Here is a 15886-nt window from a genome sequence, read left to right as displayed (position 1 = left end):
TGTTAGCTTTGTAAGTTATAGAAGGTTCTATTTTTGCTCACGGATAAATTTAGATCCAACAAAATCATCAAAAGAATGAGAAGTTGGGTGAGACTGAATGAGAAAATATGAAAACACAACATCACATCCAAAGATGGTGGATTTTAAACTAGCTATAGGTGGCATTAAGAACTTACTAGCAAATGCAAGAAAAGCTTAACAAAGAATACAGAGAGACGAGCTCTTAGTATTTTATTATATTTCTTTTTAAAAGTACAAGCTAAAACGGTCCTACACTTCGAGTTTGTTGTGATTCTCTAAATTGATTTACTATATGATCAAGCTCAAGCTAGGGGTATTTGAGAGAAGTCAGCACTTCTCGATCTTTCTTGCTTGCCCAAGTTCCAAGTGCCCTCATTCCTTTGAGGTCATCTCATTGCTACTTAGAATATTGAATTTATTGTGGAGGAGGAACTATTGGAGAGTTTTAACAAGGAAGTCACCACTGGGAGCTTATTGTTTGAGATTCTAAAAGTTGGTTAGGAGACCATCAATAATGGTCTAGAAATGCAATATGTTGTAATAACTGCTAGGGTGAGGAGTTTTCAGGCTAACGTTGAGTAGAGTTCTGAACAATTTAGCCATGCACATGAAGAATTTGCAACTTTTAAATATAGATTTTGAGAGCCATAGTCATATTCTTGAGAATTGATGAAGAGGATAGTGATGTTCTTCTCATTCATCTCTTAGGGATAAATTTCCCATTCGTCGTATCATTTTTAGGTTGAACTTCTTATTTGTATTTCTTCTTTTGGATGGACTTTTGCTAGCTTTGCAATATACTCATCGATTTTCATTTATTTCTCCAACAACTTCTTAACTTTTTGGTGTAAATATTTTTTCCAGCCAAGGGGGCTTGATGCAGCACATGATATTTAAAATTTTAATTATTAATATTGAATCTCATTTGTGTTAAAATATTAAGTCATTTAATTTCCATATGTTCTTATTTATTTTTTAAGACTTTTTTTTTCATTTTAAAAATGTGTTTGTGTATTTTTTTAATAAGACCAATTTCTACCCCACTTAGTGGGATAAAGGCTTGATGATGTTGTTGTTGTAAGGTCAATTTCTAGAAATAGTCTTTGTATCTAGTGAACCTTTTTAGGAGTTTTTTAGATACATTTAAGAATGCATATAACCTCCCAAAGTTTATGTTTTTGGTGTTTGCATGTGTTGGCTTACAACTCCAACAATGAAAGAAATGTCAAAGTCAGTGATAATTAGATAAAATAGTTTTTTTTACTAGAATTTGAGATGAGCCATTAAAGGGTTATCATTTTCAAAAGTGACTTGATTATTTATAGGGATAGCAATAAGTTTGTTACCTAGAGGACTAATCTCTTCAAGAAGATTAGTAGCATATTTTCTCAGAGAAAGATATACCCCTTTTTATTATAGGCAAATTCAACTATAATATTATAGTTTGGTTATCTTAGACCTGCAATGATTAAATACTTTCGTAAATAGGGCTTAAAAAGTGTGGTAGGTCCATAACCTACATGCCTAGCATTGGAACTATGATGGGGACATCGGAACTTGGAAAGTCTATCAGAGGCGTGGCCGCCGATTTACGGCCACGGTCGTGCCGATATATTTTTAAGTTGTCATATGTATTACTATTTTATTATTTTATATTTGCTTTTGTTGTTTTCAGCTTTTACCCTTTATTTAAGGGTGGTCATGTGTAAGCCCAAAGGACATCGTCGTCTTTTATTTTTGAGTCCTTTGTATGAGGCTATATATAGCTCTTATGTTCTCTTTTTATGTTCAATGAATGATTATTACTGAAATTCCAGCTTTTGTGTCTCTTGGTTAGTTTATGAGTCTTGGAGAAGAGCCTAGGAGAGGCTAAATGAATTACCCAACCACCACCCTCGGGTGAGTTCTTGGTTCTCTAACCTATTTTCCCTTCTTTTCTCCCTTGTACCCGTCGGCCAAAGACCACCACCAAACCCCCACCGACCACTTCCAAGCCTAAACTTCCCAACCCACCACTGGCCAAATAAGACCTCCATCCCTCAACCGAACCATCCCACCACATCCTCACCCATCGGCCTCCTCCCTCCACACTCAACCGCCGGCCGGCCCACCCTAGCCCTTTCCCTCTATTTTCCTTATATCCTAATATAGATTGAATATAATTAGGACTAATTTTGAATTCAAATCCAAGTGATTTGAAATTCAAAATCTTTCCTAAAATATAAAATATATTTTAGGAAAGTCTTCAAATCTCATCCAAATCAAATTTTAATTGAATTGGGTTTAATTGCTCATCCCTAATTTAAGATTCCCAATTAAGCAAGCAATAAACACTTGCCTTAAGCCCCACCCTCTCTCTCTATATTGTCGACCCCCCTTCTCTCCCACCTCCCTCTCTCCTCCCATTAATTCCCTCCCTCCCATTTAGGAATTAGATTTAAAATTCTAATTCCCCAAATCCCTCCTAAACCAAATCTGAAATCAATTTCAGATTTTCGTAAGTTCTCCCTCCAAGTCTAAACCCTAAACTCCACGTGTGGCTCCTCTCCCTTGGCCGAACCCTTCATCCCTCTTTCCACTTGGATTCTTGAGAAGAAAAAACTCTTCTCTCCAACGAATCCCTAAGGATATTGAAGGACGTCATCTACCATACTTCATACAACAGAATCGATGCATGACCGATCCGGAACTTGATTGCGGATTCGCTTACGACGAGCAAGGGAACATCAACATTCTCTACTCCACCTTCTTCGACTTCAACCTAGAAACCGACAACTCCGTCGTAGAGTACGTGGACCACATCATCTTCATACTTTTGGAAGCCATCGACGAACAACTTGCCAATGTCCAGTGGCAAATTATTTCCGGACAATGACAAGGGTGAATTTCTTCTATCTTCATTTATCTTTCTAATCCGCTAACCTTGTAGGTGTTGATTTAAATCGCAAGGTCTCGTGCTTCGCTCTCTGACCCCGCTTAATAAATGTAGGATTTGAGTTTACTTTCTATGTTGCTTATCTCAATGTTAGATTAGGGATTTTTGTTGAATAACTACTTAATTCGTATGTTGTTGAAATCCTAAATTGTTTTGATGTTTCAAGTATTTGCATGTGATTTGACCTAAGCGTAGCTACCCCTCTTACATTTTCTATTATCGTTTAGCCACTAATAGTCTTAATTGTTATTTGTTCTTATCAAAATCGTGTAAGTTCTTATCGCATTCATCTAAAGCATATTAGTCCTGCATCAAATTGACTCTGATACTAAGCTGAGAAGATTGCTTGTTTCTTATCTTATTCATAGGAGATCCCATCTACATATAAAGGAGAATGATTACAATGGCGTAGGGCACACATAAATATCATACACCACTCTCCAAATATATAAAACATTTCTATTCTAATATTTCCTTTGCTAATGCTTCAAAATCATCATTATTTTTCTTGCCTCTTGTGTCCTTAAGGTTTTAAAGCCTAGATGAGGCTGTTGTATCATATCATTTATGAGAAAATGGTCAAAATAGTTTTTGGATTATTTTTATGGGGTCATTTTAATGCCATTTATCTAAAATATAAGATTTATTCCTCCTTTCACTATGTATATACAATTCAAAATAGTTCCTCTATTGTATTATTTTGATTCGAATTTGAGGAGTCAATATTAAATTAGGCACATTCATTAGTTTGGGATTAAGATAAACTCTCATAATAACCCAATGATCATTTTGATCTTTTCTCTATCATTTATTGGACATTGAATATTTGTTTGTGTGGCATGTAACCAATGTAACCTGTGAATTATACAATAAAAGAAATATCATTTATAGGAATCATAAGCGTTGTTTGAGATTTTGTAAAATTATTAAAATCCCAGAATTTCAGGGCTTCTTTCTTTATAGTTCTAGTCTTCTATGCATGCATTCTCGAACCTGGAACCACTAATTGTGATGAGCTTTCTGTTGTATAGCTAGGTAGAAATTATTCGATGTGTAAATGTTATTTGACAAATACTTGCATTATTATTATTATTATCAGAACCATGTTATTCATGTTGTCGGCCAGTTTCTATGAAGAGTGATTTGGTTTGGCGTCTTTGTGTCTCATACACTTCCGGTGAGCTAGGCTCATCCAAGGAGTCTCGGCTGGAATTTGTTTTTGGATGACCTTTCTCTTCAAATATTTCTTCACTGCTTCACTTATGCAATGAAAGAATATGGACTGGCTTCATTTGAATGTTTTATTTATTTATTTTTATTTCACCTTGATTCAGTTATTACAGTTCTTGGACTTGAGGAAAGCAAAGAATGTGTTATAGTTGGAACTATCTACAAGCACATGAAGCTCAAGCCTTGCATACTAGATGAATACTCTAAGGAGGTTCAATGCTGATCCTGCAAAATTTCTGCATTATGATAGCCGATAAACTCTTATGAGATTGAGTTTCATGGTGCGTAAATATAATGCGTGCAGAGGACTGCGGTTCCACTTGTCAAACCTCATAACTTTTTGCATCCAGATGATCAACTTATCTTGGAAGATGAGATAGGAAGAGTTAAACTGAGAGGAAGTTTGCTTAACCCTACAGATTTTGTGACAGGTTTAGATTTTTTTGTTTATTTGTTTAACAATGACGTGTAATCTTTCAGATATGCTTCAGTCCATGTTTAGTGTTGTAACTCACACCGATGATGTTCCTATCCTTTGTTTATTGTTTTTTTTTCTTAAATAGGAATTGGTCTGGCTCTTCATGGAATGAAAACAATTGAGGGCGATTTTTTGGTTCAAGATCTTTTGGAAGCTGGCTTTCCCCCACAAACTAAGCTTCCACGCTTAGGTATGAGTCATTCTTTCTTTCATTGCATGCTATTTTATGTCCACATATTATAATCAAATTGCTATTCTTAGCTTAGAATATAAGCGTTCTTTTGTATTTTTTTATTGATTTAATTACAGTCAAAGTATCTTTTGATGCTTTAAATTTACATTTTCTTCCATTTTCTTGGCAGAAATTTAGCACCTAGCCTTATGAGTGCCTTGCTTATTCTCTTTCCATCATCAAATAAATATTTTAGCTCTATCTCAGTATTAGCACTATCATATTCTAAGTAATGTTGGCTTATTGATATATTCACTTAATATGATCACAATGCTTAAAAAATTTCCCCTAGATGTTTGTTTTTTTCCTCTAGTATTTTATGATATTCCATGAGTAAGCTAATGTTATGTGAAAAAAAGTAGCAAATTATATTAAGAGTGTTGAAAAGGATGTGCTTGGAGAGTTGTAGTATCAAAACAAAAAACTTCTACTAAAAATAATTGATGTTGGAATCAAAATATGCAAGACAAGATAAAAAATAAGAAGTTTTGTTATAAAAATTGATTTAGATGTAAAGCTTGAAAAATTAGAAAAGATATAGAGTGGCTTGTAAGGAGTCTAAGAAAGCAATTTGCGATGCAAAAAATTTAGTTTTTAATGAATTATATAATAGATAGATACTAATGAGAGTGAAAGATATATGTATAAGTTAGCCAAGCAAAGAGATAAGATAATTAAGGATTTAGTTCAAGTGAAGTGCATTAATGATGATGATCAAAAGGTACTTTTATCAGAAGAGAATATTCAACAAGGGTGTATGAAATATTTTGATAATCTTTTCAATGATTGTGAGAATATGATTGACTCTAGTGACTTTAACACCCTAAATGAATATAGAGATTTTTATTTTTATCGGCATATAATTAAAATTAAAATTAGAGAGGCTTTAAAGAAATGAAGTGTGGAAAAACTGTTGGACTTGATGATGTTCCAAGAGAGGTGGGGAAATATATAGGCGATTAATGAATTTCTTAGCTTACAAAACTTTTCAATATTATTTTAAAGACTAAAAAGATATTTATTGATCCTTATTTTTAAGAATAAATGTGATGCAAAAGAGTGTACGAATTATAGAGGAATTAATTTAATATATTATTTTTTAAAATTGTGGGATAGAGTTATTGAGTATAGGTTACGACATGATACTAATGTTTCTCAAAATCAATTTGGATTCATGTTGGGTAGGTGATGTAGAACGGGTAGGAGGATTTGAATTCTATGGGTCTTGAAGAGCAAATCGAGGGGTCTAAACAGCAGCTTTTGACTCTTAGAAGTCTTGGACAGCAACTCTTCTTCCAACACAGCAGCTAGAGGTCTTCCAAGGGCTGAAGAAGAATGGTGGATAGTAGTTTTCCTCTTCCAGATCAGCAATTTTTAGAACTTCCAAGAGGTGTGGATGCAAGACAATGAAGGAGATTTTAGGCTGGGGTTGGAGGAAGGAGTAGAATCACTGTCACGTGGAGTTTGGGGAGTTTAATGGAAGAAAATCCCACGGAACAACATTGAGGAATTTCAGCCAGCAAAGGAAATTAAAGAAAGGATTTAATTCCCCAAGACAGAAGGCTGATTTTGGCAATGGGAAATTCTGGACGGCACACAAAATCTGTCCAGAAAACTGGACAACAACTTGGACTATGACAATTCAGGATTCTGGCTCTCTAGATGCAAGAAAACTAGATGAGTATTATGGGGAATTCTCTGCCCAGCAGTGGCGGGGAATCTGGAATTAATTTCAGGCCATAAGGAGCATTTAATGGAAGGAAATCAATGCATGAGCCTTGGGAAATTTCGGCCAGCAGCTGTGAGGGATTTTAAACTCTTTCCAAGAAGAGACATTGCCATATGGAAGGATTTCCAATAGAAATCTAAGGGTGGCGGCAGTAATAGGAGAGAGGTAGGAGATTTGGAGAATTAAAAGAAACTTCCTAATTTAGATTCATGAGATAGGAAATATGTAATTAAATCCTTTCTCATTCAAAATTCAAATAGGAGCTAATTAAGGAGCTTTCCAAAAATAGATCTCTTAAATTAGGAAAGGAATTTCAAATTCGAAATGCTTTGACATTTGAAATTAAACCTTTCTAAACTAAGATGAAATAATTATGGCAAGAATTCAAGATGTGATTTGTGTTTTGGAGGGAGGAGGATGATGAGGCCGGCTGCTAGGGGTGAGAGAGGGAGGGAATTAAGGAGGCTTTAATGCTTCCTTAATTTTGGGGGTTGGATTTAGAATGAATTAAGTCATCCTAATTAATTCAAAATCCAATGGAGGGAAAATTTAAAAACTTTCCTAAATATATTTTATAATTTATGAAATAATTTGAATTTCAAATTTGGGGAAATTTGAATTCAAAAACCAACTAAATTATGGCAATCCAAAATTAGGAATTATCCAAATTAGGCAATGGGGAATGGGAGAGGGTGTGGCCGGCGGTTTGAATGGGAAGGGTAAGGGACCGGTGGCAAGGTGGAGATGGAGACTACGTGAAGGTGGAAGTAGGAAGAGAATGAATATGACTACGAGGAGCAATAAGAAGGAACAAAAACAAAGAAACAAAATATCAAGGATACAATCGCGAGCCCGGATACATCCTGCGGCTAACGGGTACTACGTTGCCCTTCTCCAAGGGACTTCACGCAACAAACCCGGACCCATCCTGTAACTGGTGGAAACTCCGATTCCCTCCCATAGGGATTTCACTAAAGTTTTTCCCAAAGAACACAAGAGCAAAACACAAATTTTTTTATTATAATTTCATCATCCTAATACAAGAGAAGGGGCCTCTATATATAGGCCTCAAAAGAAATTAAAAGACACATTTGCCCCTTGGGCTTACATAAGACAAGAGGGTAAAAAAGGGAAATTGTAAAATTAAATAAAAATACACTTAATAAACTAAAATAAAACAAAGTGATATCGGTCGTCGATCTTCAGCTCCTCCTCGGATAAGCATGGACGGTTGGATGTCCGCATCAATATGTCTACTATGAAAGCTATACATTTATTGAGAGGTTTAATGGAGAAGTATAGAGAGAATAAGGAGGATCTACATATGATATTTATTGATTTAGAGAAAGCATATAATAAAGTTTCAAGAGAAGTGCTCTGGAGAGTTCTGGAAAAGAAAAGGGTTAGTAATGCTTATATTCAAGTCATTAAGGATTTGTATACATGAGTCATTACTTGTTTAAACACAAGGTGGTTCGATTAAGTATTTTCTTATTTCAATTAGATTATATCAAGGATCAGCTTTAAGCCCATATCTTTTTGTTTTAGCCATGGATGTTCTTACTAGACATTTGCAAGAGGATGTACCCTGGTGTGTGCTTTTTGTTGATAATATTCTTCTTATTGATAAGACTAGAAAGAGAGTTTAAGGTAAACTTGAATTATGGAGGCGAACCTTGGAGTCTAAAGGTTTGCAATTGAGTAGATCTAAAATCGAACAAATGAAATATAATTTTAGTAGTTATTGATTTAGTGGAGGGGATTGTGACTTTGGATGATCAAGTCATTAGGGTCTATTGTTCAAAGTGATGGTGAAATAGATGGGGATATTATTAGTAGAATTGTAGTTGGATGTTTGAAGTGGAGGAGGAATGCATTGTCACGACCCGGCCCGGCTAGCTCAGATATATCGGGAGCGGGATACAAGACGATCGTAGAACGGAAGAGCATTAAAACATAAATCGAAATTCAATTTAGATAAAATAACTATTCAGAAAACTAAACTATCATTCCACATAAATAAGAGAGAGCTAACTAAAGACAACATCAAATAGATAGTCCCAAACAGTTCAGCATTATCTCAATACCAATAAAAACATTTTGAGTCATAACATTCATAAACTCTACATACTGTTCTCACTCATACTCAGAATACTCACCTCAAACCTTAGACTCAAAACATAAATAAATGGAACTTTCATCCTGAGGTCCCTACGACGATACATGAAGGTCGTCGTGCAGCCATTACTTTTCTCCTGAAAAAGAATTGTCCAAAGACGAGGAATGAGCTAAAGCCTAGCAGGTAGTTCATATACAATTAACTTTAAATAAATTGCTTAAATAAAACTATTTTAATTAGAAATTGATCTTTAAACATGGTTTAAGCATAACATTCCTCTTTTACATAAACATTCTCCTTTCCGTTTCTTAATCTTATTTCATATTAAATAGCAAAGTGAGATTAATGTATCTTAATTGAATCACACCGTACGACGCGCGTCCAGTCCCCGAATCGTACCTACATTTCGTACTGATCAGTACACTTATAAAGGTACCAGTCAAATAGGTGGTCGCCACGGGCAAAATTTCCTTTCCGATATAAGTTCTAGGAAAAATTTTCTCTTTACATAGGGGTTTCATGAAGAACTTCTTAGCCAATGCTCGTAAGTAAGCTCTTTACCATTTAGGAGTACCATCCGGATACTAACAAATGCAAACAGAAAGGGTATATCCCTTATTCTTCCTTTTTTCATAAATTTCTTATTTATAAACTTTCAGTATAAACTATCATTGCCCCATATGTCTCTTATATGATTCTATGCATAACAAAAGGTGAAATCAAATAAAAGAGACATAATTACAAAAGTTCTCTAATTTAAACATATTTCATTGATATAAAAACATGAAATATTAAATAAGACTAAGAATTAAAGCATTTATATTTTGAACTGTTTCCTCGACACGTACCTCGAAGTTTTAAGCACGGATTCGTCGCTTCAATAAGATCCTTATCTCCACCCTTAAAGACTCCAAACCTAAAAAATAAAATAATACATGTTCAATAATTCTCTCAATTTCATTAAGGTTAGATTCTAAGTCCTAAAGTTAAATCCCATTTGATTCCATTTAAACACCGAGTTAAGATCAATACGATTTTAATTAAAAAATAAAATTTTCGGATTTAATAATTATACTAAAAAATTTAGAAAATCATAAATCCTCCATTTCACTAGAGGATTTGATTCTAATTGATCTTAACATATATATATTAATAATAATAAATATAAATTTTCCGGATTAAAAATTAATCCTAAAATAATAATGAAAATAAAGTTTCGTCTAAAATCTTAAAGATTTTTCATATTACAAAACACTTCCTAATATACATCAGGAATCATTTTCCAATAAAGGTGTCCTATAGCAAAATTACAAGGATACTTAGGGTCAGAAAACCTACTGTTCTAAACTTCCAAGGATTCTTTCAAATCCTCTAAGTTTTTAAACGTTAAAAAACTATTCCTCTAAATCATTTCTTAAAGATTCATGAGAGATGTTCAGAAGACAATTCTCAAAAATCCTAAAACCCTAGAAATTTCATTCCAAAAAATCTGAAGAGATATTAAAAAAGGTTTCGGTTATGAAAAAGAATCATACCAGGAAGTAACCTCTCGCGCCCTCAATTGATTTGAGACCTAATAAGTTCTCAGTCGTGAAAATCGTTGCTTACTAATATAGCGTTATAGGTGAGAGAAGACCCTAATATACCGGCCGAGCGCGACCGTACCGTTGTATATACCTGTATAATATTCACGTGCTCTCTTCTCTCGTTTTCGGTTGGTTTACGCCGTGAATGCGGGTGAATGAGAAATGAGCTTCGGTTAATCCTATTAAGGGGTAATTAGGCTTTTTGCTAAATAGTCAAAATGTCCCATTACAAACAGTCAAAATTCGTGCTAAGAAACAAGTGAGGGTAAAATTGGCATATGCAGAAACTTCTATAAAATAATATCTCTTTAATTAGTGTCAAATGTGGTAATACAAACTTTCATATATAACCAAACGATTAGATGATTTTCACGTAGGAATTTCGTAAAATTGAAATTCGTTGCATTTCGTTAAAACTCTGAAAATTTTACTTATAAATTCTCGTACGCGTACAGCAGCTTTAATAAAGCGTGCTAAGCCATAAAAAAAATTGTCCGGGTTTTATTCAATTCTTCCCGTGCACTTATAAGAAAATATTAGTCCGTTCAATAGGATAATTCAAGAAGGGAACTAAAAGCAGTAAGTCATACCTTAGTACAAATGAGGGGGAAGTCTCTCATCATCTGATTCACTCCTCAAGTGGCAACCATTTCTCAGGTAACTCATGACTTCCCTCCAAAGTCTTAGAAATGGAATGTCTCTGACTCTTTAACTCAAATGCTTAAACACATAAAGCACGATATCTTTTCTGGGTTTTCTTACAAAAGTCAAGTCAGGTTGAGATGCTATCTCACATTGTATGCTGGAAAAAGACTCTTAGAAACCACTTCCAACTGACAATAAATATTCTCTATAGAGAGGAAAGTGAAACACATTTAGAGACTCCACTCATTATGGTGTATAGGATCAAATCCTGTAATGGCATTCCTTTCAATCCCTCAAATCCCTCCAAAAAGACTAAATCAAAATCTGAGGGGCTCACAAAAGAGAAATAATTTTCCACATGCAGTGCCAACTCTTTAATCTTCTTTCAAGTCTGTCCGATGAACCCCAGAATCGAGAAAATTTATTGATGCAAGCACCGATCAGTTGAATTTGATCGATGGGATGAGTTCACTGTAATTTCTAAGTCAGCCAATGAGAGCATCCGTGAAAGAGGAAGCTTTGCAAAGGCACGAAAATTAAGTCCGCAGATTGTAGGTCTTTATGAGATTTCAAGAAAGGAATTGGAAAGGTGGCTTACAGGTTGTGTCTAACCAGCACTATGAGTGGAGTACATAATAGTGTTGTTACATTCACTCCTTAAGTGAAATATATTTCACTAGAGCTGAAGGATAGTACAGTATTGTGTAGACATTCAACCTGACTTACTTTGTTAGAGCGAAGCCAAAAGATATTCTTGTACGTTTGAGGTTAAGCAGTTGAGGGAAGCAGAGACAGATCCTTTTGCTTAAGGTGCATTCTGGAACAGATCAGTCTCTGAGAGGATCCACTTCGAGGAGAAGGAAACAGAGACTGCAGGCAGAGACTTACCCTCATTGTTTGAGCTAAGGTATGGATTTTACTGCTTAGTGTCCTTTATTTCGAGGACGAAATTTTTATAAGGAAAGGAGAATTGTAAAACCCGAAAAATCTTATTTAGGCTTAGCACGCCTTTTTAAAGTGCCGCGACGACAGAATTTAAGTAAAATTTCAAGGTTATCGGAATGGCAACGAAATTAATTTTAGAAAACCTACGTGAAATTCTAATCGTTTTGGTATATAGAAGTTTTATACCAAAATTTTGCCTAAAAAGAGTTATTATTTTTAGAAGTTCTCTAAATACTCCATTTTACCCTCACTTGTTTCTTAAGACGAATTTACTTAAGTAAGGGCATTTTGGACTTTATAGCAAAAACCTAAATTCCCTTAATAGGATTAACCGAGCCCACGATTGCTCCTTCTCCCATCCTCCCAACTCACGCGAACCGAGCGAAAACGAGAGAAGAGAGGCGGACGCGGACGGTGCGGCTTTGGCGGGGTCTTCTCCGGCAACGATTTCCGACGAGAAACTTTAGGTCAATCGAAGAGGCGACGAGAGGATTACTTCCGGTAATGATTCTTTTCGAACGAAACCTTTTAAATCTCTAGATTTTTTGGAATGGAAATTTCTAGGGTTTTTAGGATTTTGGAATTTCTTCGAAATCCCTTCATGAAATCTTTAAGAAATATTTAGAGGAATATTTTTAACGTTAAAACTTAGAGATTTGAGAATTTTGGAAGATTTAGAAAGTAGCGGGTTTTTGACCTAAAACACTTAATTTTGTAGGGACACCTTTATAAATGATTCCTAAGGGTTTAGGAAGTGTTTTTAAAAGAAAATTTTAAGTTTTTAGCGAAACTTTATTTTCTTATTTTAGGATTATTTTAATCCGAAAATTATATTATTATTATTATTATATAATGTTAAATCAATTTAATCAATATTCTAGTGAAATGGAGGATTTATGATTTTCTAAATTTTTAGTAATTATTAAATCCGAAAATTTATATTATTTTAATTAAAAATCTATTAAGCATTTTAATAGATAGTTAAATGGAATCAAAATGGGTTTACTTTTAGGCTTAGAATTACCTTAATGAAATTAGGAATTATAGTGACATGTTTATTTTATTTTATGGTTGTGATCTTTAAGGGTGGAGATAAGGATCTTATTGAGCGACGAATCGTGCTTAAAAACTTGAGGTAGGTGTTCAGAAACAGTTAGAAATTATAAATGCTTTAATTTCTTTAGTTCATTTATAATTCATGTTTTTTATTCTATTGAATTAATGTTTTAAATTCACGAAACTTTTGTAAGTTTATGTCTTTTTTTATTTCACTTTTGTTTTGCATACGAATCATATAAGAGACATATTTGTGGCATGAAATTTATATGAAAGTTTATGAAAGAATTTTATTGAAAAAGAAAGAATTAGTAGGAATAGTAATTTCTGTTTTGCCATGTTGATCCAGATGTACCAAATGGTAAAGGAGCTCTTACGAGCATTGGTAAAGGAAGTTTCTTATGAACTATGGTAAAGGAAAGTTCTTAGAACTTATGGTAAAGGATATTTGTGCCACTATTTGTACTGCGTATCTGATCAGTTAGAAATGGGTTAACACTTGGGACGGGTGATTTCATAAGCAACATAAACTCACTGCACTTTGCATTTCATATGAATAAGATAAAGAAAAAAGAAAAGGAAAGTTTATGTAAAAGAGAATGTTATTGGCTTTAAGACATGTTTAAAGAATCAATTTCTAATAAATAGTTTATATTTAAGCAATTTATAAAGTTAATTGTATTATGAATACCTGCTGGGCTATTAGCTCATTCCTCGTTTTGGAAAATCTTTTTCAGGAGAAAGTAATGGGCTGCACGACGACCTTACATGTATCTGTCCGTAGGGGACTCAGAGATAAAGGTTCCATTTATTAATTGTTTTGAGTCTAAGGTTTGAGTTAGATCTGAGTATGAAGACAGTATGTAGAGTTTATGATATGTTAGACTCAAAAGTTTTATTGGTATTGGAGATAAATCTGAACTTGTTGGGGAACTATCTGTTTTGATGTTGTTTAGTAGCTCTTTCTTTATTATGGAGATATGTTATGGTACTGATGTTATTTATCTATGAATTTGATTTATGTTTCTATGCTCTTCCGTACGATCGTCTATTCCGGCAGCCCCGAAATTATCGGGCCTAGCCGGGCGGTCGTGACAATGCATTCCTACTCCACTTCAAACATCACAACTACAATTCTACTAATAATATCCCCATCTATTTCACCATCACTTTGAACAATAGACCCTAATGACTTGATCATCCAAAGTCACAATCCACCTATAATCAATAACTACTAAAATTATACTTCAATTTGTTCGATTTTAGAATCTACTCATTTGCAAACCTTTAGAACTCCAAGGTTCGCCCTATAATACAATTATTAAACTCTCTTTCTAGTCTTATCAATAAGAAGAATATTATCAACAAAAGACACACCAGGGTACATCCTTTGCAAATGTCTAGTAAGAACATCCATGGAGCTAAAACAAAAAGATGTGGGCTTAAAGCTGATCCTTGATATAATCTAATTGAAATAAGAAATATACTTAATCGACACACTTGTGTTTAAACAGTAATGACTCATGTATACAAATCCTTAATGACTTGAATATAAGCCATTACTAACCTTTTTCTTTTCCAGAACTCTCCAGAGCACTTTCTCTGAAACTTTATTATATGCTTTCTCTAAATCAATAAATATCATATTGTATATCCTCCTTATCTCTCCTATACTTCTCCATTAACCTCTCAATAAATGTATATGCTTTCATAGTAGACATATTATGAGCCGGACATCCAACCGTCCATGCTTATCCGAGGAGGAGCTGAAAGATCGACAGATTCATTTTGTTTTATTTTAGTTTATTAAGTGTATTTTTATTTAATTTACAATTTCCCTTTTTTACCCTTTTCGTGCTATAGCACCAAGGGCAAATGTGTCTTTTTAATTCTTTTGAGGCTAATTAGTAAAGGCCCCTTCTCTTGTATTGAGGATGATGGAATTATAATAAAAAATTTGTTTTTGCTCTTGTGTTCTTTGGGAAAACTTTAGTGAAATCCCTATGGGAGGGAATCGGAGTTTCCACCAGTTACGAGATGGGTCCGGGTTTGTTGCGTGAAGTCTTGGAGAAGGCAACGTAGTACCCGTTAGCCGCAGGATGTATCCGGCTCGCGATTGTATCCTGATATTTGTTTCTTTTTTTGTTCCTTCTTATTGCTCCTCGTAGTCATATTCATTCTCTTCCTACTTCCGACCTTCACGTAGCTCCCATCTCCACCTTGCCCACGGTCCCTTTACCCTTCCCATTCAAACCGCCGGCCACACCCTCTCCCATTCCCCATGCCTAATTGTGGAAATTCCTAATTTTGGATTGCCATAATTTAGTTGCTTTTGAATCAAATTTCCAAATTTGAATTCAAATTATTTCATAAATTATAAATATATTTAGGAAAGTTTCTAAATTTTTCCCTCCATTGGATTTTGAAATTAATTAGGATGACTTAATTCATTCTAAATCCCAACCCAAAATTAAGGAAGCATTAAAGCCTCCTTAATTCCCTCCCTCTCCACCCCTAGCCGCGCAGCCATCATCATCCTCCTCCTCCAAAACACAAATCACATTTCTTGATTCTTGCCATAATTCATTTCATCATAGTTTAGAAAGGGTTTAATTCTCAAGTCAAAGCATTTCGAATTTGAAATTCCTTTCCTAATTAAGAGAGTCATTTTTTGGAAAGTCTCCTAATTGCTCCTATTTGAATTTTGAAATGAAGAAAGGATTAATTACATGTTTTCCTATCTCCATGAATTCTAAATTAGGAAGTTTCTTTTTAATTCTCGTCAGCATCCATTCCCTTCGTAGCTCCTTACCTCTCCTCTCTTTACTTTTGCTCTTGTCGCCACCTCCTAGATTTCTATTGGAATCCTTCAATACCCTACGATTTCGTACTCGGCGATCGCGACGTCAG

General features: G+C 34.4%; 1 protein-coding gene across 1 annotated transcript; it reads left to right on the top strand.

Moving 5' to 3' along the window:
* Nucleotides 1–4223: 4223 nt before the first annotated feature.
* On the top strand, nucleotides 4224–4907 carry LOC110103628 (DNA polymerase delta small subunit-like). Its single transcript, XM_020832420.2, has 3 exons — nucleotides 4224–4397; nucleotides 4491–4617; nucleotides 4750–4907. The coding sequence occupies exons 1-3, from the start codon at nucleotides 4224–4226 to the stop codon at nucleotides 4905–4907; spliced, it is 459 nt and encodes a 152-aa protein (XP_020688079.2).
* Nucleotides 4908–15886: the final 10979 nt, after the last annotated feature.

The sequence above is a fragment of the Dendrobium catenatum genome, unplaced genomic scaffold (assembly GCF_001605985.2).
Source record: "Dendrobium catenatum unplaced genomic scaffold, ASM160598v2 fragScaff_scaffold_47, whole genome shotgun sequence".
Taxonomy (NCBI): Eukaryota; Viridiplantae; Streptophyta; class Magnoliopsida; order Asparagales; family Orchidaceae; genus Dendrobium; species Dendrobium catenatum.
Note: the sequence above shows the minus strand (reverse complement) of the source record. Positions and strands in the feature narration are given on the sequence as shown.

Bases quoted from the DNA above. Each gene is read 5' to 3' on its own strand.
- LOC110103628 (XM_020832420.2), top strand. From the start codon at position 4,224: ATGAAAGAATATGGACTGGCTTCATTTGAATGTTTTATTTATTTATTT. The intron at 4,398-4,490 runs GTTCAATGCTGA...TAATGCGTGCAG, and splicing joins TAGATGAATACTCTAAGGAG to AGGACTGCGGTTCCACTTGT. The intron at 4,618-4,749 runs GTTTAGATTTTT...TTTCTTAAATAG, and splicing joins CCCTACAGATTTTGTGACAG to GAATTGGTCTGGCTCTTCAT.